This window comes from Rhinoraja longicauda, chromosome 6, assembly GCF_053455715.1.
Source record: "Rhinoraja longicauda isolate Sanriku21f chromosome 6, sRhiLon1.1, whole genome shotgun sequence".
Lineage (NCBI taxonomy): Eukaryota > Metazoa > Chordata > Chondrichthyes > Rajiformes > Arhynchobatidae > Rhinoraja > Rhinoraja longicauda.
In genome coordinates this window covers 10730121-10755517 of record NC_135958.1, presented here as the reverse complement: position 1 = coordinate 10755517, position 25397 = coordinate 10730121, and the positions used below count along the sequence as shown (strand labels likewise).

The following is a 25397-nucleotide window of genomic DNA, read 5'->3' as shown; positions in this document are numbered from 1 at the left end:
AAATTGAAGAAATGTGCAGTGTTGAAGTGCAGTGGTTTGGTTGGTGCCCAGTATTTACAGCTGCGATCGAGATATATCACGTTTCAGTGTTGTTTAAAAAGGGGGGGGGTGTGCAAGGGGAAATGTAAATTATAACATGTTAAGGACATTTTTCTTTCAAAAAGAAAACATTGATCGAACATTGCTAAGTAGAAAAGCGGTTTAAAGTGAGAGTAGGTGTGTGTGTGTGTGTATAGGAAAGAACTGCAGATGCTGGTTTAAAGCTCCTATTTTCTATGAAGGTAGACACAGAAACTGGAGTAACTCAAGCGGGACAGGCAGCATCTCTGGAGAGAAGGAATGGGTGAGGTTTCGGGTCGAGACCGTTCAGTGTGTGCGTGTTGACGGGTGTGGTGTGGATGCCCGTGTTTACAACTAGCTGCCAGTGGGTCCCACCACACGTTGTGGCCGCTTTAGGGGAAGAGATGCATTTGAAGAGTTAGATTTAGTTCTTAGGGCTAACGGAATCAGGGGATTTGAGGAGAAGGCAGGAACGGGGTTCTGATTTTGGATGATCAGGCATGATCATATTGAATGGTGGTGCGGGCTCGAAGGGCCGAAAGGCCTCCTCCTGCACCGACGTTTCTATGTTTGTGTACATCCTCCAGCAGCGCCTTCCCCTCAACAGCTCAGGGGAGGGGGAGGAACTTTGGCAGCCGCAGCTGGAGAGCCAGGGCCGGGGCAGCGCTGCGACCCGTGTCCCGGGGCCCTTTACCTTGGCGTGCTCAGCCCGAAGCCGGGAGCGGGCCTGCGGACCGAATGTGGGTGCGGGTGTGGGCCCCGGTGCGGGCGACGGCGGCGGTGAAGCGGCCATGTCCCACGGCCTCAACAACGGGCAGTCCTAAAGAAGTGTTTGTGCGTGTGGCCGCGGAGCCGCGCTCTCCTCGTCGCACACACGACGGCAACAACGGCGGCGGCGCTTCTCATCCGCGACTCCTCATCGGCGGCGGCGGCAACAGCAGCAGCAGCAGCAACGGCGGACATCTCACACTCGCATCGTCCTCCTGCCGTCCGTCTCTCTCTCTCTCTCGCTCGCGCGCGCGCGCTCCCGCCCGACCTCAGCGCCGCACTCCCACCACCATCTTGCCCGCATGCGCACTGCCCGCCGCCGCACGTGGTCCCGGTGGGCGGGGAGATTCTCACGTGGTCTGGGGTCACGTGGTCCGTGGGGAGAGGGGGATCACGTGGTCCCAGTAGGGTGGGGGCACGTGGTCCCAGTGGGGGGAGCACGTGGTCAGAGTAGCACGTGGTCCCGGTGGGGTGGTGAGGTGGGGACATGTGGTCCAAGTGGAGGGAAGGGGTGAGGTGGGCGCACGAGGGCCCAGTGGTGGGGGGGTGGTGAAGTGGGGGCACGTGGTACGGGGGGATGTGAGGAGAGGGCACGTGGTGCAGGGGATGTGAGGTGGGGGCACTGTCCCAGTGGGGGGAGTGAGGTGGGGGACCACGTGGTCCCAATGGGGGGTGTGTGGGGGAGCACGTGGTCCCAATGGGGGGGTGTGGGGGAGCACGTGGTCCTACGGGGGGGGGTGATGTGGGGGTACGTGGTGCGGGGGGGGGGGGGGATGTGAGGTGGGGGCACGTGGTGCGGGGGGGGGGGGGTGTGAGGTGGGGGCATGTGGTGCGGGGGGATGCGAGGTGGGGGCAAGAGGTCCCAGTGGGGGGAGTGAGGTGGGGGAGCAAGTGGTCCCAATGGAGGGGTGTGGGGGAGCACGTGGTCCTACGGGGGGGGGGGTGATGTGGGGGTACGTGGTGCGGGGGGGGGGGATGTGAGGTGGGGGCACGTGGTGCGGGGGGTGTGCGAGATGGGGGTAAGAGGTCCCAGTGAGGGGTAAGGTGGGGGCTGGTGGTGCGGGGCGTGTGGTCTGAGGGACAACGCGTGGTGTGGGGTCTGGCAAGCTGACCTCAACGATGCTGAAGCCAGCTCATTCCGACACATGTAGTGTGGAGGGGAGGGTACAGACAGCACATGGTGACCAGCTCCCAGAGATAAAGCAGAGCGTAGGGGTGGCAGGGCAATCGGGGGACTGGAGAAGGGGCATGGTGGAGTGTGGGGGAGGGCAGAGCAGGGCGTGGGGTATAATCAGGCGTGAAATGCACGGAGTGTGGGATATAATCAGGTGTGGGATATAATCAGGTGTGGGAGGTGCATGGAGTGTGGGAGAAGGGGCAATCAGGGGTTGTGGGGAGAAGGCAGGAGAATGGGGATGAGGGGGAAAGATAGATCATCCATGATTGAATGGCAGAGTAGACTTGATGGGCCAAATGGCCTAATTCTACTCCTCTCACATGAATACAGGTGATCCTAAAAAGCCCCATCCACTACTGCCACGTGACCGACCACTTGCTATTTGGGTGGAATGTATGGACCCGCATCCTTTTGTCTGTGCAGCCAGCTGCCTTTTTAGAGATGAAACAGGGGCAAAGAATGTAGACGTACCTTTATTTAAAATAAACATAGCAGCTTAAAGTTCATAAACAATTTTATAAATCAATATTATAACCTTACTGGTCATTTATCAGAGCCACCCTCCCTAGCAGCTTTCAGGATTACTCAAAAGTACTCCTTATTTGGTTGGAGTTTTTGGCTACAAGGTCAATATTAAAAACAAATATATATCTTTAACATCCAGAATTAAGTGACACAGCCGCTGGAAGGATGCAAGTAAAATTCCGGGCCGTGTTCAGCTTTCAATATCACACACATCAAGGCCCACCTGTTCTTGCATTACAGCATATTCGCATTCGTATTCCTCAGCACGAAACATTCACCCACTCCGTGTCATTGTTCAATTGGGTTTCACAAGGAGCCACACCTGGAGTTTTGCTTCTTGCCGCTTTGTGGTGGGGTTAAAAGACCCAGCAATGCAGGTGAACTTTGTTCCAATAGCAGCGCCTGCTTCGAATGAGCTTTGTCCTTCAGAAATAATGCAAAGTGTTACCGAATTAGGTTGACTGGAAACAATTATTTTGTTTCCACCAGTGGAAAACAGTTTGCAGATGTTACCTTGATGGTTCTTGCTTTTTATGATTTCAATACTTTAATGAAATATTGAGTTTAATCATTGTTGTAAAACAAAGGAATACGGCGACCAAAGTACAGATGCAAGATCCAGCAGAAGCCTGCAGGTAATATTTCCAGTCATGCCAATGATAACTATTGTTCAGGTCCAGGTCGCAGCATGCCTGCTCTTCAATCACATGGTGAGTAGCCAAACTCTGTGACATGCCTCGTTAGTGACATTTCAGTGTCAATAGACAATAGGTGCAGGAGGAGGCCATTCGGCCCTTCGAGCCAGAACCGCCATTCAAGGTGATCATGGCTGATCATTCTCAATCAGTACCCCGTTCCTGCCTTCTCCCCATACCCCCTGACTCCGCTATCCTTAAGAGCTCTATCCAGCTCTCTCTTGAATGCATTCAGAGAATTGGCCTCCACTGCCTTCTGAGGCAGAGAATTCCACAAATTCACAACTCTGACTGAAAAAGTTTTTCCTCATCTCAGTTCTAAATGGCCTACCCCTTATTCTTAAACTGAGGCCCCTTGTTCTGGACTCCCCCAACATTGGGAACATGTTTCCTGTCTCTAACGTGTCCAACCCCTTAATAATGTTATACTTTTCGGTAAGATCTCCTCTCATCCTTCTAAATTCCAGTGTATACAAGCCTAGTCGCTCCAGTCTTTCAACATATGATAGTCCCGCCATTCCGGGAATTAACCTAGTAAACCTACGCTGCACGCCCTCAATAGCAAATGTCTGACCATGTTATCATCCTGAGCTCAGGATAAATGCACCAAGATAAAGTGTCACCCAAATAATTAACCCAACCACTTGAATATTTACAGGATTGATCAGAAAAAGGCTAAAGATCTAACTGCTTTGTTTAAAAAGTAGAGGCAAGCATCCATGTTCCATCTCCCCCTCCCCCCCCTTCATGTTGTACCAAGGTGTAAGTTAACAGTTATAACACGTCTAGTCCTGTGTGCATGCAAAACATACCAATAATACCAAACTGTTGGAGTGCGTCTGTATATTGTGCATTTCCTCAGGGTAGATGCCTTTCCAATTCCTCCGTTTTATGCTTCCTGCTTCCTTCAAGGCCATGGCAAAAGGAATCATCCATTTTACACAACCTTCTATTTCACTCCATTCAAAACCTAAACATTAATTCAATTGTTAATTGAAATAAATTCACATTATACAGTTTAGTTTAGGTTTAATGTCACGTGTACCAAGGTGCAGTGAAAAGCTTTTGTTGCATGATAGTAAGAATCCTACCTGATACTTTGTGAACCAAGTCACAAGAAGAAAAGAAATACAAAGCTGAAGCTGCCACAGCTCCATATAGGAACTTCAAACACTTGAGGTCTAAGATACAGAGATCCAACAGCTATGGAGAGAACAAAGAAGTTTGGCTGTTATTAATGCAGTTACCGTCAAAAAGCAGAAGAAACTGGGTATTTAAGAATATTCCTTTCATCACCCCACCCCCTTCAAACACCAGTCCATTGAAGTGGTTAATCCAATTCCATGTTGTGTATGTACAGGGATCTATGGAAATCTAGCCTAGTATTTCCAGTAGTCAGGAGAAAGTTTGTGCAATACTGCACGTCTCCCAGATTCTTCACAATTGGGGACAAAGTTATTTGAACGCATTTAAAAAATATATATATTTAAACTTGTAACTAGTCATTCAGGATGAAACTTGTTTCTAATTTAGTTTATTGTCACCTGTACCAAGGTAGAGTAAGATGCTTTTTCCAATAGTAGTGTAACCTCTGGATTCTTGACGATGGTTTTGAAACCCTGTTTCGGTTGAATATTTAAGAACCAAGTTGCTGTGCTCAGAGTGCTTTTGACCCAGACAGTCCAGCCGTAATTTCCTTCCACTTGCTTCTTCAGAATCCCATGAAAAATGTTAATTTTTACTGTGATTTGTTGTTAAGCCACAGATACCAAATTGAGATATTTGACTCGGGATTTGTCAACAGTAGCCAAAACAAATGACTCAAGATGCATTTACCTCCATTACTTGAATAAATATTTCCTGGGGGTATTGTGGTACCAATACTTCATACATTTCCTTCAAATAAGCAACTTGCATGTAGATGTTAAGCCAAGACACAACAGTGACCGGACACAAACTCCACTTGAGAGCCTAAAATAATGAGAAAACATTAGATAAACTGTTACACAATTCAGCTCAACTGGCAGCATTTGTAAATACTTTGGAATTAATGGAGATCATTTTTAATGTCTATTCAAGGTGGTACAAAACCATGTATTCTATTTCTTCAGCCATCTTGTATATTAGTTATTATTTGAAATACTTTAATTTTATAATACTTTTAATTTTACCTTCAAAATAACAAGTTCCATGTCAAGAATGTCTTCTTCCATGCAAGCCCCGTCAGTTACAGATGCAAATTGGTGCAACTTGGGTGGGTAAATTTCCTGCAAAAGTGTTAGAATTAAGTGTTCTGTGTACTTGGAAATACACACAATACTTCACTTGCTTGTAAATGTTGCCATACCTCCAGCTTTGCAGCAATAAATAAAGTTGAGATACCAATAAGCTGTAACCGTGTCTTCACAACGTTGTTCTGTGTTGCCATAAACCTATCGAAGTAGTCTTGTGCTAAATAAAATGTTTCTCTGTGTAGCTTGTAGACTTTACAAACCTTTCCAATGGTTAAAGAAAAATCAAAGTTAACATGTTTTCATTACAACTACTTCTAGTTATTCTTAAATTTGTAAAAGCATTCCTGCAAACCAATAATAAAACCCAGTGCACAATTCCCCTCTCAGGATGTACAATTATACCATTCACTATTTCCGGGTTTTAGTGGGTTATTAACTTAAAACTGACTATCAACAGACTGCTAGATGACAACTTGGCTTTCAATATTTAGCCTTTTCCAAATTTCTCACCTCTTGCTTGGAAGACTCAAGACAACTTTTATATTCACAATCAGACTTTATTAGCCAAGTATGTTTTGCAATATTACGAGGAATGTAATTTGCCATACAGTAATAACAATAAAAAGCAACAGGACACACAAAATACATTTTAACATGAACATCCTCCGCATTCCTCACTGTGATGGAAGGCGAATAAAAAGTTCAATCTCTCCCTTCTTTGTCCTCCAGCGGTCGGGAGCCTCTAATCTTCCGTTGACGGGACGATCTTGACTCCCGTAGCCGGCGGCAGGTCTTCCTCGTCAGGGCGATCAAGCTCCTGCTTCGGGGGGGGGAATCTTAGCTCCCCCATGCCGGGCGATCTACCCCGGATCGGGGCTCCTAGAACGTCGTGCGGCTTGGAGCTCCCGACCGGTCTCAATCCGAGTGCGAGCTCCTTGATGTTAAAGTCCACAGGCCGCATTGGAGCGTCGATCCAGGCAAGGAATAGCACGCTTGGATGGTAATTCCACTGCCACGCGGGGGCTCAAAGTCAGTCCCAGGCAAGGCCCCCAGCTCCACGATGTTAGGCCGCAGAGCGACCGGAGATACGATCCGGAAAACAATCGCGTCTCCGGCAAGGTAAGAGATTGAAAAACAGTTTTCCACGACCCCGCCCACCCCCCACATAAAACAAACCAGAGAACATTAACACAAACTTTAAAAACTTACTAAAAATAACAAAAAGTACGAAAAGGACAGACTGTCGGCGAGGCAGCCACCGTGCGGCTCCCCCTGGTGGTCTCATATGGCAAATACCATTCTTGAGTTATTCACACAACCATCCTAACATGGACTTTGTTCCTGTGGATCAAAACCCTAATGTTCCAACAAGGACTAGGGCAACTGCTTGCTGACCCTATTTTAACCTGTTTACATGCCATGTTTTTTTTCTACTATTGGCCATGATCACAGAATACTCAGGGGTGGCAGTGAACAGGTTAAAGGACAACTAGAAATAAGCAATAAGCTTTGCCAACATCCACAAATAACACAACAATGGCTTTAGAATTTGATTGAAAACCTCTTTCCCAAGACAGGTTCACGTGTTTGTTTAAATGAAAATCAAACCATGATAACAAATTCTCCACGAGGTGTCCTTACCTCCATTAGCCAGTCCAAAAGAATTGTCCTCATCTTTGGTTGCAAGAGTGGGTGTTTTTGTAAAAAGTCTTTGTCTCGCAGATACATCTGTTCCTTTTTCAGAAGAGCATTCCATACATCATCTCCATTGGCCCAGCTGTTTATATTTTTAAAATACCATGATAGTGTAAATCTCTATTATCTGCTAACATGGATAATAGATACTTATATGGAATATGCACAAGTGTACAGTGGAACTAAATAAACTCACCAGAAGGCTGGTAATGGTGAAGCTCTAGCTGGGGTGACCAATACATTTTTGAATTTACAAAGTATATTACTTGTCGAGTATGCTGTAATATTGCCATCGGGATTTTTCCGTGATGAAATGAATCTGTATGGACTCACACAGTTGGTTTTAATTTTCCAACAATCCTGCAATTAAAGTCAATTTTGCAAATGCATAAGGTAGATACTTCATTGTCACATGTACCACGAAGGTACAGTGAAATTCTGTTTTTGCGTACACAGTGGGGGGGTTTTTTGGGAGTAGGCACAAATCCATTTATGATGGAAAAGTCAAGATTCTGCATAGCTGTGTCCCCAAAACATCACCTTTCACTGTCATGGGGGTGAAATGGTATAGCAGTATTACTGTGCAAGAAGGAACGGCAGATGCCGGTTTAAACCAAAGGTAGGCACAAAAAGCTGGAGTAATTCAGCGGGACAGGCAGCATCACTGGAGAGAAGGAATGGGTGACGTTTCGGGTCTAGTCTGAAGAAGGGTCTCGACCCAAAATGTCACCCATTCCTTCTCTCCAGAGATGCTGCTGTTCCGCTGAGTTACTCCAGCTTTTTGTGTCCGTCTTTAGCAGTATTACTGGCTTTATAACTGCCTTAGGAAAGTCTCAACTCTGGCCGGTGGAGTGCTGAAAGTAATTTCCCCAGCTGTGTTGACAAAATGCTCCCGATTACTTTAAAGCTAAAACGTGATTACATTACTCAGAAGCCACGCAAACCATCTGATGAGAGTTCCATTTCGACCAGCTGAAGAATCTCAAGCATTCTAGATTTAATCAAAGAGCCAACAAACAATAGAGGGGACAATGACACTGGTGATTGCCATTAAAACAACTGCTGTGTGATAACATTTGGGGAAGGCACTTTGCTGTCCAAACTAACAGTGTCATTCCATGATGAGGCTACGCAAGGGTTGGGAATGTGGAACTTGTGAAAACCTGCAACAGTGAACTTGAATGCTGTTCATTGACTTTAGTTCAGCATTCAACACAATAGTCCCCAGCAGACTGGTTGAGAAGCTGCTGGAACTGGGGCTTAGCACCCCTCTGTGTGCCTGGGTCCTGGACTTTCTCACTGCCAGGACCCAAGTGGTCAGGATGGGGGAACACACATCTAGCTCCCTCACCCTGCGTCCTTAGCCCCCTACTGTACTCCCTGTACACACATGACTGTGGGGCCAGGTTCAGCTCAAACTCCATCATCAAGTTTGCTGATGACACTGTGGTGGTGGGCCGGATCTCCAACAACGATGAGAAGGCCTACCGGGAGGAGGTGGCTGATCTGGCACTCTGGTGTCAGGACAATAGCCTCCTCTTGAATGTCACTAAAACAAAGGAGCTGATTGTGGACTTCAGAAGGGCTAAACATCCAAGGACGTACACGCCACTGGAGATAAATGGGTCGATTGTGGATAGGGTGAGCAGTTTTAAATACTTGGGAGTCCGCATCGCAGAGGATCTGACGTGGGCAACGCACATTGCCGCACTGGTGGGTAAGGCTAAGCAGCGCCTTTACCACCTTAGACAACTGAGGAAATTCAGAGTGTCTCTGAAGATCCTTCATTGCTTCTACTCTGGGGCTGTAGAGAGCATCCTGTCCGGCAACATTACAGTCTGGTTTGGGAACAGCTCTGCCCAGGACAGGATGGCCCTGCAGAGAGTAGTGCGTTCGGCAGAACGCACCATGGGAACTACACTCATCCCCCTGCAGGACCTATACATCAGGAGGTGCAGATCCAGAGCAAGTAAGATCATGAGGGACTCCTGCCACCCCAGATGCTACGATCAGGCAAACGCCTCCGCTGTCACGCTGTGAAAATGGAGAGGATGAGACGGAGCTTCTTCCCACAGGTCATCAGGTCTGTCAACTTTTATAACCCCAGAGACTAAATTTCGACACTAATAGTAACTTATTAACTTTATTTATATGCTGTAACTGTAATTCTTTTTGTGCACAACCCGCAGGCATTGCCACTTTCATTTCACTGCACATCGTGTATGTGTATGTGACAAATAAATTTGACTTGACTTGACAATTATTATCTTGAAGCGCATTTAAAACTCCTGATGGGTGTCAGGGGTTATGGTGAGATGGCAGAAGAATGGGGTTGAGAAGGAAAGATAGATCAGCCATGATTGAATGGTGGAGTAGACTTGATGGGCCGAATGGCCTAATTCTACCCCTATCACTTATGAACTTACGAAAACAAGAAAAACTGAGTGAAGATGGAGCATCATCCCGAAACAAGCCAGATTTGAGATGGCCACAGAAATAGGAAAGAATCATTCAGGTTTGGTTAAAAGGAATGAATTGGGTAGGAAATTTAACCATGGCAGATGCACAGGACAAGATTTTTCTATTAATTAGATCGGGAACAATGTTCAAGGACTGCATCTCCAGTTCCTAACTATTGTTCCTAGATTAGAAACCCAAATAGATCCTAGATTAGGAACAGCAGATGCTGGGATTTTGAGCAAAACAATGTTGGAGAAACTCAGCAAATTGGGCAACGATAAGAACTTAACCCGCAAGGTTAAGAGGATGTAGGCTGATGTATACAGGAAAAATGAAACTAAATGCCAGAATAAAATCCAGTTTATGCAAAATGGTGAAAGGACAGTGTCCTGCCTTTATAGGAGCAGTTTATTCAGTATTTGCAGCTAGAGAAACTAGCAGGATAGACACAAAATGCTGATGCAACTCAGCAGATCAGGCAGCATTTCTGAAAAAAAAAGAGCAGATGATGTTTCAGGTCAGAACCCTTCTTCAGAAATTACCATTTCGATATTAAACATGAACCCAACATGCCATACCTTATCTTCAAATGGTTTCACTGCCCATTCTTCAGTAATTTCATCCAAATCGTGCAAACACTACGATCAAAGGATAGTGATTACCAAATTCAGAGTTTTATGTCACACACTACTGGACTATGACACACTGGTGTGTCGGTAAACTCACAATTGCAGCAGCTGCCTTTCGCTTTCTAGATCGCAGTACCTCGTTCGTTTTGGCCGGCTTTGTTGAATGGTCTTCCATTCTTCCACTGAAAGTTGAATTACAATTAAAAGGCAACTCACAGCACAGCACAGTACAGACCGGGGCACCATTACAGACTGGATGGGCATTCACACACCTTTTCCTGGGCATCCTCCAGGCAGCTGTGTTCGTGAGGGGCGTCCTGTGAGTGAGAGGGACAGAGTCAAATCCCCTCACTGACATAGAAACATAGAAAGTAGGTGCAGGTAAATAGGCCATTCAGCCCTTCGAGCCAGCACCACCATTCAATATGATCATGGCTGATCATCCAAAATCAGTGCCCCATTCCTGCTTTTCCCCCCATATCCCTTGATTCCTTTAGCCCTAAGAGCTAAATCTAACTCTCTCTCAATTACATCTAGTGAATTGCCCTCCACTGCCTTCCTTGGCAGAGATTTCCACAGATTCACAACCCTGGGTGAAAAAGGTTTTTCCACATCTGCCCTTCACACCCTTCCACCCCCTACTCTTCTCCGCCACCATTTGACTTCTCCTCCCTCCACAACCATTCAGCCCCTCATGCCTCCCCTATCACCCACCACCACCATTCAGCCTCTCACCACCTTCTAAACACAATACCACCATCTTTCTTTATCCTCCCCCTTTGCAGCCATTCAGCCCCTCTCCGGCTGCTATCCCACACCACCACCATTCATCATCCTCCTCCCCCACGACCATTCAGCCCCTCATCCCTCTCCTAACCCACACCACCAGTCATCCTCTCACACCATCCCCGTGGCCATACAACCCCTTGTCCCGCTACCCCTGCCAGCTGCCATTCGGCCCCTCGCACTCCTTCTCTTCCTCCTCTCGCCATCATTGAGTCCCTCCCTTCGTCTGTGTCTCTCTGTGTCCCTCTCTCCCTCTCTCCCTCTCTCCCTCGCTCCCATTCTCCCACTCTCTCCCTTTCTCCCGCGCTCACCCGCAGCCGTCAGCACTGTCTCCACAGCGCGCTTGCGCTGGCCTCTTTAAATCCGTGGCGGGAGTGGAACGCGCCCGCCCCCGCCCCCTCGACCAGGCCCCTCCCCCTCCACCAGGCCCCGCCCTCTCCACCAGGCACCGCCCCCACCACCAGGCGCCGCCCCCACCACCAGGCGCCGCCCCCACACGAAGGCCCCGCCCCCACCACCCGGGCCGCCCCCACCACCAGGTGCCGCCCCCACCACGAAGGCCCCGTCCCCACCACCAGGCGCCGCCCCCACCACCAGGTGCCGCCCCCACCACGAAGGCCCCGCCCCCACCACCAGGCCCCACCCCCAACCCTCCCCCCTTTCCCCCCAACAACAAGCCCCGCCCCGCGGTCGGCCGTTGCCCGCTCGAGTGCCGCCGCTGCCCGGGGTCCGGGGCCGGGATGCGGCTACAGCGGCTGTGGGGTTCGGTGCGCTGCGCCGTGCTGGGGATGGTGCACCTGCGGGCGCTGCCAGGTGAGGCCCAGACACAGCTCACAGCGCCCCCTCCTCCTCCTCCTCCTCCTCCTCCTCCTCCTCCTCCTCACCCCCTCCCCCTCACTTCTCATCACTCTCACCCCCCACTCTCACCCCCCACCCCCACTCTCACTCCCCACCCCACTCTCACCCCCCACCCCCACTCTCACTCCCCACCCCCACTCTCACCCCCCACCCCCACTCTCACTCCCCACCCCCACTCTCACCCCCCACCCCCACTCTCACTCCCCACCCCCACTCTCACCCCCCCACCCCCACTCTCACCCCCCACCCCCACTCTCACCCCCCACCCCCACTCTCACCCCCCACCCACCCCCCACCCCCACTCTCACCCCCCACCCACCCCCCACCCCCACTCTCACCCCCCACCCCCACTCTCACCCCACTCTCACCCCCACCCCACTCTCACCCCCCACCCCCACTCTCACCCCCACTCTCACCCCCCACCCCCCTCTCACCCCCCACCCCCACTCTCACCCCCCACTCTCACCCCCCACCCCCACTCTCACCCCCCACCCCCACTTTCACCCCCCCCACTCACCCCCCCCACTCACCCCCCACTCTCACCCTCCCCACTCACCCCCCCCTCTCACCCCCACTCTCACCCCCCCCCACTCTCACCCCCCACCCCCACTCTCACCCCCACTCTCACACCCCACTCTCACCCCCCAGCCCCACTCTCACCCCACACTCACCCCCCCACTCTCACCCCACTCTCACCCCCACCCCACTCACCCCCCCACTCTCACCCCCACCCCCACTCACCCCCCACTCTCACCCTCCACCCCCACTCTCACCCCCCACCCCCACTCTCACCACTCACCCCCCACCCCCACCCCCACTCTCACTCCCCACTCTCACACCACCACTCTCACCCCCCACCCCCACTCTCACCCCCCACTCTCACCCCCCACCCCCACTCTCACCCCCCCTCTCACTCACCCCTCACCCCCTCTCAACCCCCCACCCCTCTCACCCCCAACCCCTCTCACCCCCAACCCCTCTCACCCCCAACCCCTCTCACCCCCAACCCCTCTCACCCCCAACCTCTCTCACCCCCCCTTTCACCCCCCACCCCCCTCTCACCCCCCCTCTCACCCCCCACCCCCCTCTCACCCCCTCTCACCGCTCTCACCCCCCCTCTCACCCCCCTCTCACCCCACATTCCCCCCCCCCTCCTCTCTTCCCCACTCCTTCCCCTTGCCCTCAGCCCCTCACCCTCTCCTCTTGCCCCCAGGTGCGCCGCGGCACCACCTCTCTGTGCCGCAGATAGTGGAGAAGGCGTGTGAGGAAGCGGCCGTTTACGTGGAGGCCGGCATCGTGAGTACCGGGCCGCGATGGGAGGGCAGAATGTATCAGTGCAACGGAGGTGGCAGACCATATCAATGTAGGGTGGGGAGGTGGGGGTGTGTGACAGATTGTAACACGAAGATAGACACAAAACGCTGGAGTAACTCAGTGGGACAGGCAGCATGTCTGGAGAGAAGGAATGGGTGACGTTTCGGTCGAGACCCTTCTTCAGAGCAGGGTGAGGGGTGAAAGAATGTATTAGTGCAGGGGTTGGTGGCAGAAGGTATCAATACAGAGCGGGGTGATAGATTATATCAGTGCTGGGGGTGGGGGGTGTAGAATATCTCATTACATGGTGGCAGAATGTATTAGCACAGGGGGGTGGTGGCAGAATGCATAAGTGTAGGGATGGTAACAGAATATCTGCAGAGATAGGCGGTGACACTGACCACAGAGAGAGACACAAGGAACTGCAAATGCTGCTTTACGAACAAAGTCACAAAGAGCTGGAGAAATCCAGCGGGTCAGGCAGCATCACTGGAGAACATGGATAGGAGACGTTTTGAGTCGGGACCATTCTTCAGACTGACCACAAATACTCTGATAGATGTCGTGCAGGAAAGAACTGCAGATGCTGGTTTAAATCGAAGGTAGACACAAAATGCTGGAGTAACTCAGCGGGACAGGCAGCATCTCTGGAGAGAAGGAATCAGACTGAAGAAGGGTCTCCACCCGAAATGTCACCCATTCCTTCTCTCCAGAGATGCTACCTGTCCCATTGAGTTACTCCAGGATTTTGTGTCTACCTTGATATGTTGTTTGGAGCTTTCCAGTCTCTAAAACCATTCAGTGAGATCATGGCCTATTTTTACATTGTACTACCCCCATATCCCTCAGTTCCCTTAAAAGTTCATCAATCTATTGATCAATTTTCAATGAACTCAACAATTGAGAATTAACAGCCCACTTCATCTCATTTCCAAACAGCCAACCACTAATTCTGAGTTTGTGATTGTACACTCCAATGTTCAATGGCACTCCATTGTCATATGTACCTAGGTACAGGTAAATTCCTTTTTTGTGTACTGTTCAGTAAAAAACTTACTACACATAAGCGCAATCATACTTAAGTATAAGAGTGTAGGAATTGTAAATTACACTGAGACAGTGCACAAGATTCACCATGTTGTTGTCGCCATTTTATATGATTCATGTCGAAGGTTGTTTACAAAACGAATCTGATCTTCGCCATGTAGGCCCGTTGTCCTGGTAGCGGCACTGAGTCAGAGTTGCAGTGGTCAGCCTGGCCAGGCAAGGTTGACAATGTCGGAGGAAACAATCTGATGAAGGTTCTCGACCCGATACGTCACCCATTCCTTCTCCCCAGAGACGCAGCCTGTCCCGCTGAGTTACTCCAGCATTTTGTGTCTGTCATCAGTGTAAACCAGCATCTGCAGTTCCTTCCTACACGAAACAATCTATCTGCAGATAGACACAAAATGCTGGAGTAACTAAGCATTTAAGGCAGTGTCTATAACTCAGGCTGCATCTCTGGAGAGAAGCAGCTGCCTGTCCTGCTGAGTTACTCTAGCATTTTGTGTCTATCCTCGGTGTAAACCAGCATCTGCAGTTCCTTCCTACACAATTGAATCGTTTCGGCTCATTCTGTGGTCGGTTTGCCTATCCACCCTGAAATCGAATAGACAATCCCATAAAGACAAAGATTAAATTTAAAATATTCATGCATTATTATTTGTGAATCAGAATCAGGTTGCTGACCTGACAGCAAGGTGTAATTCTGTGTCCAGAGTTAATACCAGGCAACTGAATTATTCAACCAACAACTGGAGAACTACTATCTGCCTCACTGAAGACCCTTGATTGGACTTTACTAGCTTTACCTTGCACTAAACGTTATTCCCTTTATCCTGTATCTGTGCACAGCGAATGGCTCGATTGTAATCATGTATTATCTTTCCGCTGACACAACTAAAGCTTTTCACTGTACCTCAGTACAAGTGACAATAAACTAAACTCACCTAAAATGGTAAACAGAATTAGTATTTGAAATTTTAAAAACTATTTATTCATGACTTCAGTAATATTCTGTGGTTAGAATAATCTCAGTAATTTAAGTAAACAATTAGTTCATTTAATATTTATATTATCCTCTTTGGATCGGTCACCTTGTTTGTGGTGAAGAGGCTTGCCTGCCCTCATGATTCCGAGAGTGATGCCGTCGGAAGCACTAGCTTCTGGTAGGGCCACCCATGGCAGTAAGATCGAGGATGAGGGTCGGGATGAAGAAGGATCCAACCTACAAGACTTCAACGGCGGACCAGGCGGACAAAGTTATCTTGAACTCAATGGCTGTGAAGGCGGAAGAAGGCTGCAACCGATCTATCAGCTCCAGTCGTCTTGGTTCCCTTGCCATTGGAATTAGTTGATTGATTTGTGAAGGACCGTGTGCTTCTTGGAGTGCAACATCAAGTACACGTTAAACAAACACACGCACAGGGGTCTGCATTCTTTGGAACATCATCCTCGACCTCGAGGGATAGCCACGACGAATTATATTATCAATATTTTCTGAAATACCTTTAGGTTTAAGTTTGTCATTGTCACTTGTACCGAGGTACAGTGAAAAGCTTTGTTTTTCAATCAGATCAGATAATATGATAGGTTCATACAATCAATTCAAACTCAGTATAATAGATGGAGCAAAGTTCAGGATACAGAGTAGAGACCCGAGCGTTCTCAGAGACAAAGTCCAATGTCCAAAATGGGATAGAGAGAAAAGCAATTTCATTAATATTACAATTTCATGGACTATTTTTGAACATTTTGCTAATTGAGGGATTGAGATTAGGAATGGCAATACTCTAGCTTGTGAGAGAGGAATTCCTCTGTATTTGCACGTGTGACCATAAAGCACCATTATGTTCTAGAGATTGGAATTGGTTTTTGATATGAAGTAAAGATTATCACGTTCAAATATATTTATTTATCTATATTTCCTGGATTTGTCCGGTGTTCCAAAGGATGGATTGATTGTGGAGAATATGCACGACATTCCCTACAGTCCAAGAGTGGGTCCGGAGGTCACCGCGATCATGGCCGCCATTTGCGTTGCGGTCAGACAGTCTTACCCCAGCCTTCCTCTCGGTGTCCAGATGCTCTCTGCAGCCAATCAACAAGCCATGGCCGTCGCACTGGCCACAGGTCTGTATATCTGTGAACAATTCCATTCCAAGCCCAGATCATCTGTTAAATGGAGTGCATGCGTTTAGAAGTTAGAACAACCTCTATTACCACAGACACACAAGAGTCTTTGAACATAAAAGAAAATGCTGGAGGAGGTCAGCGGGTCAGGCAGCATCTGTGGAGAGAGAGACTTAAAACTGCAGATGCTGGTTTACAAAGGAAAGACAACAGTGCTGCTGGAGTAACTCAGCGGGTCAGGCAGCATCTCCAGAGAACATTGGATAGGTGATGTTTCAGGTCGGGACCCTTCTTCAGGGAGTCTGAAGAAGGATCCTGAGCCGAAACATTACCTGTTCTCCAGAGATGCTGCCTGACCCGCTGAGTTACTCCAGCACTTTGTGTCTTTATTTGTAGTGGCAAGTTATTTAAGTTTCAATGAAATCTCCTCTCATTCTTTGGTTGGTTTGGTTATCCACCCTGAAACCTAATAGACAATCCCCAAAACAAGTCTGAAGAAGGGTCACCGACCCGAAACGGCACCCATTCCTCTCCTGAGATGCTGCCTGACCTGCTGAGTTACTCCAGCATTTTGTGATACCTTCGATTTGTACCAGCATCTGCAGTTATTTTCCTACATTATCCCAAAAACAACGATTATATTAAAAATGTGCATGCGTATTATTTACAGATCAAAAGCATCGTTTAAGCACGGTAATTTTAACAAGCTGTAGTAATATCTTCCATTTTAATTGTCCAACCATGAAGTCACTTCTCTGTTCTCTCACAGCCACAGATTTCCCTTGAATGTCAACAATCTGACATTATTAAAGTGTCTGTGGCAATGAGCCTGTCCAACTCCTTGAGTCCTACAAAGGACAGCTTAAATTCGGAAGAGAATGAAATAATGTGAAAGGGACGCAGTGATAGAGTTACTGCCTTATAGCGCCAAAGACCCGGGTTCAATCTTCACTACAGCTGCTGCCTGTACAGAGTTTGTATGTTCTCCCTGTAACCACGTGGATTTTCTCCAGGTGCTCTGGTTTCCTCCCAAATTCTAAAGACGTACAGGTTTGTAGGTTAAGTGGCTTCTGTAAATTGTCCCTCGTGGGTAAGGTAGAACTAGTGCACAGGTGATCGATGGTTGCCGTGGTCTCGCTGAGCTGAAGGACCTGCTTCCACGCTGTATCCCTAAGCTGAACTACACTAGACTGATCTATGCATCCAGCTATTTTGTCCTCCTGTATAATTTTTCGTTTAGAGTATGTCCACTCTCCGAATAAACATATTGAACGTTCCATCTATTTCTTTCCTAGACGCTGATTTTATTCGGGCTGAAGGGTTTGTGTTCTCACAAATTTCAGATGAAGGGTTTCTCGATGCATGTGCTGGCGACCTGCTTAGATACCGCAAGCAAATAGGAGCTGAGAACATTCAAATCTTTGCTGACATTAAGAAAAAGCACAGGTACTGTTGATATTAGTAATTATTTCTACCCAGTTATTAGCATATACAAACTGCAGAAGTATTCTCCTTTGTTCTGATAAAGAGTCCTTGACCTGAATCTGAGGGGTATCTTTTTCACACAAATGGTGGTGGGTGTATGGAACAAGCTGCCAGAGGAGGTAGTTGAGGCAGGGACTATCCCAACCTTTAAGAAACAGTTTGACAGATACATGGATAGGACAGGTTTGGAGGGATATGGCCCAAACGCAGCAGGTGGCACTGGTGTAGTTGGGACATGTTGACCGGTGTGGGCATGTGGGATCGAAGGACACTGTATTACTCTGACTCCATGACCTGAAATGTTTAGACAGCGTCTGATTCCACAGATGATGCCTGATCTGTTGAGTGTTGCCAACATTTTCTGTTCTTTTGGATTTGTAGTAACTGGAGATTTCAGACTTTCCATTTTCCTTAGCATTGCTAATGTCTTTGCTCAGTGAGGATTATTTCCCTGGAGACACAAGGAACTGCAGGTGCTGGAATCTAGATCAAAGTACAAAATGCTGGAGGAGCTTAGCGGGTCAGGCAGCATCTGGGAAGGGAGTGGACAGACAGCATTTGGGGTTTAAACCAAAGACAGACACAAAAAGCTGGAGTAACTCAGTGGGACAGGCAGCATCTCTGGAGAGAAGGAATGAGTGACGTTTCAGATCGTCATTATCCATTCCCTCCAAAGATGCTGCCTGAGCTGCTCATTTCCTCCTGCACTTTGTGTTATTCAAGAATCATTTCCATCGTTCATCCCCATCCAGATAAAACCTATTTTCCTGTTGACCAGTCTCCCATCTCTAGAGCTGCTGAAAGTCTGCCAATACACTCGTGTCTCCACTTTAAAGTCCTCGTCCTTGTGTTTAAATTGCTGCCTGGTCTTGTTCCTCTGCAACTGAAAAGCACAAGCATGTCACTGTTAAAACTGTCTGCTGCTGAAATAATGCATTTAGTTTCACTGGTTTGCTTCCAGCTCTCACGCCCTGACTGCAGACATTAGTATAGCAGAGACCGGTCGGGCTGCTGAATTCTTCCTGGCTGACGGTGTCGTCGTGACTGGAATAGCCACGGGGGTGGAGGCGGATCCTGCAGAGCTGAAAGGTACATGCGTCCTTGTTTGAGCTGCTGCTGTCTAACAGTAGCCTTGCAAATGAAGTCAGTCATCAACACCATTGCCTTTTATTTCCAACACCAAAGAATATACAAACAATGGTAGGCAGATAGACTTAGAGTCATAGAGTGTAGGAAGGAACTGCAGAGAGACACAAAAAGCTGGAGTAACTCAGTGGGTCAGGCAGCATCTCTGGATAGAAAGAATGGGTGACGTTTCGGGTCGAGACCCTTCTTCTGAATAGGGACTCAACCCGAAACTTCACCCATTCCTTCTCTCCAGAGATGCCTGTCCTGCTGAATTACTCCAGCTTTCCTTCCTACACAAGGAACTGCAGATGTTGGTTTATACCAAAGATAACTTCAGTAAACTTCAATACATTCAAAACTCCGCTGCCCGTCTACTCACCCACTCCCCGATCCGTGACCATATCACCCCCGTCCTTTACAAACTCCACTGGCTCCCCATCCCCCAGAGAATCCAGTACAAAATCCTCCTCATGACCTACAAAGCCCTCCATAACCTGGCCCCATCCTACCTGACTGACCTCCTCCACAGGCACACTCCCACCTGCACCCTCCGCTCTGCTGCTGCCAATCTCCTGTCCCCCCCCCCCCATCCGGACCAAACTCAGATCCTGGGGGGACAGGGCTTTCTCCATCGCTGCTCCCACCCTCTGGAACTCACTACCCCAAACCGTCAGAGACTCCTCCTCACTCACCACATTCAAAACATCACTGAAGTCTCACCTGTTCAGCACTGCCTTCAACCACTGACCGTCACCTCACCTTCTGTCTCATTTTTCTGTTCGTTTACTTATTTATCTATTTATTCACTTCTCTATGTTCTAGTAATCCCTGTAAAATGTCTTTGAGTGTTTGAAAAGCGCTATATAAATGTAATGCATTATTATTATTATTATTATTATTATTATAATTACAAAGTGCTGGAGTAACTGAGCGGGTTAGGCAGCATCTCTGGAGAGAAGGAATAGCAGACGTTCGGCTCAGACTCTTCTTCAGACCCAATCTTTTACAGTCATAGAACCTGGTAAAGTGGCTGTAGCTGTTTTTTTATTTGGTTTAGTTTAGTTTAGTTTAGAGATACATCGTAGAAACGGGCCCTTTGGCCCACTGGGTCTACACCAACCATCGATCACCCGTTCACTGGTTCGATGTTATCCCATTTTCGTATCCCACACACCAGGGGAATTTTCCAGAGGGCCAATTAACCTGCAATCCCGCACGTCTTTGGAATGTGGGGGAATGCCGGAGCACCTGGAGGAAACCCACGCGGTCACAGGGAGAACGTGCCAACTCCACACAGACAGCAGCCATAGTCAGGATTGAACCCAGGTCTCTAGTGCAGTGAGGCAATATGAACGGGTGATCATAGGGTGAACACATTGGGCCGAAGGGCCTGTTTCCACGCTGTATCTTTAATCTAAATAAACAAAGTCATTCGGCTGTATTATGCTATTTCTTTAGTTTAGTTTGGCCCACTGAGTCCGCGCCGACCAGCGATCCCCGCACATTAACACTATCCTACACACACTCGGAACAATTTACATTTATACCAAGCCAATTAACCTATAAACCTGGTCTTTGGAGTGTGGGAGGAAACCGAAGATCTCGGAGAAAACCCACACGGTCACGGGGAGAACGTACAAACTCCGTGCAGACGGCGCCCGTAGTCGGGATGGAACCCGAGTCTCTGACACTGTGAGGCAGCAACTCCACCGTGCCGCCAGGTTAAAGTTGAAAACTTTATGTTCAAGTTCTTAATCTTCTCCAAAACGAGGCATTTGATATTGTAACGATTATTAGTGTTAATATTATACACGAACATCCTCTATTCTTTGCAGAGGTTAAAGAAGCTTTGAAGATTCCTGTGCTGGTTGGCTCTGGGGTGAGCTATGACAACATGGAGCAGTACATGGCAGCCGACGCCTTCATCATTGGTTCACATTTTAAGAAAGCAGGATATTGGGCCAATGAACTGGACGCTGATCGAATAAAGAAATTCATGTCCAAAATACACCAACTGAGGAAATGAAAAGCAAATCTGCTCCAATAGCCCTGCAGCAGTTTGGTAAAGCAACATCGAGATTGCTCCTGTACCTCGACTAAACTAACTTTATTTTAATGCTGCCACAATCGGTACTCGTCCTTCACAGATGCCCTGTGCTCTCGTCGTCTGCATTCATTTCAAATAGTTTGACTTCAGTCTTTTTGAATGCATGAAGATTGAAATCACTCATAAATTTATTTTGATTGTAAAATGGGATTTACTTGAACTCTGAAATAAATAAATATGTCACTGAATATTGTAAAATGGGATTTACTTGAACTCTGAAATAAATAAATATGTCACTGAAGATTCAGATCAAAGCATGGTATATTAGGGTGGTGCCTTGCAGCACCAGAGACCTGGGTTCGATCCTGATTACAGGTGCTGTCTGTACGGACTTTGTATGTTCTCTCCGTGACCTCATGGGTTTTCTCCGGCATAAAAGTACCAGTTTCCTCCCGAACTCCAAAGACGTGCAGGTTTGTAGGTTAATTGGCTTTGGTACAATGGTACATTGGACACAGAATTTGGACAGATGGGTATTGAACAGTCAGAATAACGAGTTACTCTGGAGTTACAGTGTCCGATGTCTGAGTGTAAGAGGTTGTTTATAGCTTTGGGACATTCTCGTTGTCAAGAGTGCCGTTTCCATGCTGGATTAGACAATAGACAATAGGTGCAGGAGGAGGCCAATCGGCCCTTTGAGCCAGCACCACCATTCAATGTGATCATGGCTGATCATTCTCAATCAGTACCCTGTTCCTGCCTTCTCCCCATACTCCCTGACTCCGCTATCCTTAAGAGCTCTATCTAGCTCTCTCTTGAATGCATTCAGACAATTGGCCTCCACTGCCTTTTGAGGCAGAGAATTCCACAGATTCACAACTCTCTGACTGAAAAAGTTTTTCCTCATCTCCGTTCTAAATAGCCTACCCCTTATTCTTAAACGGTGGCCCCTGGTTCTGGACTCCCCCAACATTGGGAACATGTTTCCTGCCTCTAATGTGTCCAACCCCTTAATAATCTTATGTTTCGATAAGATCTCCCCTCATCCTTCTAAATTCCAGTGTATACAAGCCTAGTCGCTCCAGTCTTTCAACAGGATTCTGCCTCGTGAGACTCCGTTTCTTGCCCTCTGCCTGTAGTTTGGCTGCACATGCTGCACACACGACTTGTGTGGACCACACAACATTTCTAATCAAAGATAATAATGTGCTTCTGGGAATGCGATGAACAACAAAAACAGCCCTAAAGGAAAAGAGGGAACTGAAATTAATATTTGCATCGTATAAATTCTGGTAACACTGGAATATTTGCAGGAACGTTGTATTTACTCCTCTCTAGAAAAGTATATGCACTGCTGATATGTTCAATTGCATACACACACTTCACTGTAAAACGTTAACTCGTAAAGCTAGTTTAATTATAGTAAACTTCAGAACATTTTTCTCTTGGCAAAACTGCTAATAAGAAAATAGTACAAAATAGAGCATTTCCATTTATATAAGAAAAGTTTTGACAAATTCAGCTTATTATTCAAGGTAACAGACACTTCGCTCATTACAGAACACTCAACTAATTAGAATTACATGCGACCTGTCCACGTGTAACCCCCATCCTTGCCACAGTGTGGCCCAATCTCTACACTATCGATGCCTCACATAATTTTATATACTTCTCTCAAGTCTCCCACCCGTAACCTCTGACGTTCCAGAGAAAACAATCCAAGGCTATCCAGCCTCTCCTTGTTGTTGAAACCCTCTAATGCAGGCTGCATTCAGGTAAATGTGGGAGACATGTTCAACATTTTTTGTCGTCTAGCTGTCAGATGTTGCATTTACTACCTGCTTAATGCACCCTGCAGTTCCAGACAGGCACATCAGCATGGGGCAGTGTGGTCTGATACTCACAGTGACAGAAAGTTAGCACCATCTCACGGTGCAGTCCTTGAGACATGAGCAGAGATGTAAGAAAATAACTGCAGATGCTGGTACAAATCGAAGGTATTTATTCACAAAATGCTGGAGTAACTCAGCAGGTCAGGCAGCATCTCAGGAGAGAAGGAATGGGTGACGTTTCGGGTCGAGACCCTTCTTCAGACTGATGTCGGCGCGGGACAAAGGAAGGATATAGGTGGAGACAGGAAGATAGAGGGAGAACTGGGAAGGGGGAGGGGAAGAGAGGGACAGAGGAACTATCTAAAGTTGGAGAAGTCGATGTTCATACCGCTGGGCTGCAAGCTGCCCAAGCGAAATATGAGGTGCTGTTCTTCCAATTTCCAGTGGGCCTCACTATGGCACTGGAGGAGGCACATGACAGAAAGGTCAGACTGGGAGTGGGAGGGGGAGTTGAAGTGCTCAACCACCGGGAGATCAGGTTGGTTAAGGCGGACTAAGCGAAGGTGTTGAGCGAAACGATCGCCGAGCATGCATTTGGTTTGGCCGATGTAAATAAGTTGACATCTGGAGCAGCGGATACAATAAAAGGATGGAAGGGGAGGAGCCAGCGCTGCCGTCGCAGCTGCGACTTGCCTGCAGTCCGTCTGTCTTTTGTGTTTTTTGTTGTTTTTGTCTGAATTGTAGTTTTAATATGGTGTAAGGTTTGTATGTTATGTTTGGGTGGGAGGGAACGGGAACTGTAAAATTCTCTCTCCCGAACGGAGACGCGACCTTTGTTTCTGTGTCGTGTCCCCGTTCCCGTTGCGGCCTACCACCGGCCATGCACCTGGGACCACCTGGGGCTCTGGTTCGCAGAGCCCGCGGCCCGGACTCACCACCTGCGGCGCTGGCCGCCTGCGGATGCTGCGGGAGCAGATGCGACTCGTCTCCGGAGGCTCCGGCGAGGGCCGTGTGGATGTCGGAAGCCCGCAGGCCCCTGGGTGGGGGCCGACATCGGGAGCACCGGCAGCGGCAGAGGCAGCGTGTTCGCCCGCCCCGAATCGCGGGGCTTGGGTCGGCCCGCCGCGGACCTTTCACTGTCCGGCGCAGCCTGAAATAGGCCGCGGGATTTTCACCGCCCGGCGGGGGCTTCAATGTCGGGAGCCCCGACCACCCCGACGTGGCAACGACAACAGCCTGACCGCGGGACAAGACGGCAGGGGAAGAGAAAAGACTGTGGCCTTCCATCACAGGGAGGAGGGGATTGGAGGAGACTCACTGTAATGGATGTTTCTTTTTGTGTGGTGTTAGTTTGTGATTGTATGTGTTATTGCATTTTTATTGATATTCTTATTGGTCTTATTGTTCAACTGCGGGTAATGTTTCATTTCACTACACATTTATGTGTATGTGACAAATAAACAACTATTGACTATTGAATAGATGAGGTTGGAGGAGGTGCAGGTGAACCTCTGTCTCACCTGGAAAGACTGTTTGGGTCCTTGGATGGAGTTGAGGGGGGAGGTAAAGGGACAGGTGTTGCATCTTGTGCGGTTGCAGGGGAAAGTGCCCGGGGATGGGGTGGTTTGGGTAGGAAGGGACGAGTGGACCAGGGAGTTACGGAGGGAACGGTCTCTGCGGAACGCAGAGAGGGGAGGGGATGGGAAGATGTGGCCAGTAGTGGGGTCCCGTTGGTTGTTGGATACGCTGGCTGATGGGGTGGAAGGTGAGAACGAGGGGGATTCTGTCCTTGAGCAGAGATGTAAGTCAGCTGTTCGTAACCCCACCATCTCCACCCCATCCCAACTCTCCAAGCTACATCTCCCACTAATACCTTCTCCATATCCTCCTCCCTCCCCTGATTCCTTGCTAGGATCTACCATTACTAACGATAGACACAAAAAGCTTGAGTAACTCAGCGGGACAGGCAGCATTTCTGGAGAGATGGAATGGGTGATGTTTCGGGTCGGAACCCTTCTTCATTCCTTCTCTCCAGAGATGCTGCCTGTCCAGTTACTCCAGCTTTTTGTGTCTACGGTCTAAACCAGCACCTGAAGTTCCTTTCTCCACCATTACTGACGTTCCCTCCCATTCAAGTGCGTAAAGTCAGATACGGAGCTAACTCTCGGTACACGATGCACATTCACTGCACACGCCTGCCACTGTTCAGGTTCATCGTTGCTGCCCAGGATGCCTCACGCTAATTGGTCAAATTGGTATCTACAGAAAGCTGAACAGTCCAGTTATATCCTTGTTTACTCGCTTGCTAACCACAGTTACAATCTCATCAAATTCCAACAGACTTTTGAATTCCCTCCGACTATCTTTGATAGGACTTTACTGGCTTTATCTCCAGTTACAGTTTAGTTTATTGTCAGTGAAAGGTTACTTGCACTAAATGCTATTCACGTTATTCCCTTTATCATGTACCTGTACATTGTAAATGGCTCGATTGTGATCTGATGTATTGTCTTTCTGCTGACTGGTTAGC

The 25397-nt window shown here is 48.3% G+C and overlaps 3 protein-coding genes across 4 annotated transcripts in view; 1 reads left to right on the top strand and 2 right to left on the bottom strand.

Moving 5' to 3' along the window:
* uri1 (URI1 prefoldin like chaperone) overlaps positions 1 to 1122 on the bottom strand; it is a 37350-nt gene extending 36228 nt beyond the window's left edge. For both annotated transcript variants that reach the window (XM_078400449.1, XM_078400448.1), the window contains exon 1: positions 755 to 1122. In XM_078400449.1, coding sequence (XP_078256575.1) covers positions 755 to 853 — 99 coding nt within the window. In that variant the 5' untranslated portion in view covers positions 854 to 1122. The remainder of the gene's footprint in view (positions 1 to 754) is intronic.
* A 1515-nt stretch (positions 1123 to 2637) lies between these two features.
* On the bottom strand, positions 2638 to 10421 carry ccne1 (cyclin E1). The gene is made up of 9 exons (XM_078401653.1): positions 10341 to 10421; positions 7351 to 7514; positions 7101 to 7236; positions 5573 to 5719; positions 5397 to 5492; positions 5062 to 5196; positions 4317 to 4428; positions 4038 to 4195; positions 2638 to 2953 (listed from the first exon to the last, which is right to left on the bottom strand). Exons 1-9 carry the CDS (start codon positions 10416 to 10418, stop codon positions 2837 to 2839), a joined length of 1143 nt encoding a protein of 380 aa, XP_078257779.1. The 5' UTR covers positions 10419 to 10421; the 3' UTR covers positions 2638 to 2836.
* A 1281-nt stretch (positions 10422 to 11702) lies between these two features.
* Positions 11703 to 21276, top strand: LOC144594794 (uncharacterized protein F13E9.13, mitochondrial). The gene is made up of 6 exons (XM_078401652.1): positions 11703 to 11842; positions 13101 to 13183; positions 16195 to 16375; positions 17671 to 17821; positions 18822 to 18949; positions 20824 to 21276. The coding sequence occupies exons 1-6, from the start codon at positions 11770 to 11772 to the stop codon at positions 21012 to 21014; spliced, it is 807 nt and encodes a 268-aa protein (XP_078257778.1). The 5' UTR covers positions 11703 to 11769; the 3' UTR covers positions 21015 to 21276.
* The last annotated feature ends 4121 nt before the right edge of the window (positions 21277 to 25397 follow it).

Bases quoted from the DNA above. Each gene is read 5' to 3' on its own strand.
- ccne1 (XM_078401653.1), bottom strand. From the start codon at position 10,418: ATGGAAGACCATTCAACAAAGCCGGCCAAAACGAACGAGGTACTGCGA. The intron at 4,196-4,316 runs GTAGGATTCTTA...ATTAATGTTTAG, and splicing joins CTTGGTTCACAAAGTATCAG to GTTTTGAATGGAGTGAAATA. The intron at 2,954-4,037 runs GTATGTTTTGCA...TTATTTCTGAAG, and splicing joins CCAACAGTTTGGTATTATTG to GACAAAGCTCATTCGAAGCA.
- LOC144594794 (XM_078401652.1), top strand. From the start codon at position 11,770: ATGCGGCTACAGCGGCTGTGGGGTTCGGTGCGCTGCGCCGTGCTGGGG. The intron at 11,843-13,100 runs GTGAGGCCCAGA...TCTTGCCCCCAG, and splicing joins GCACCTGCGGGCGCTGCCAG to GTGCGCCGCGGCACCACCTC. The intron at 17,822-18,821 runs GTACTGTTGATA...GTTTGCTTCCAG, and splicing joins GACATTAAGAAAAAGCACAG to CTCTCACGCCCTGACTGCAG.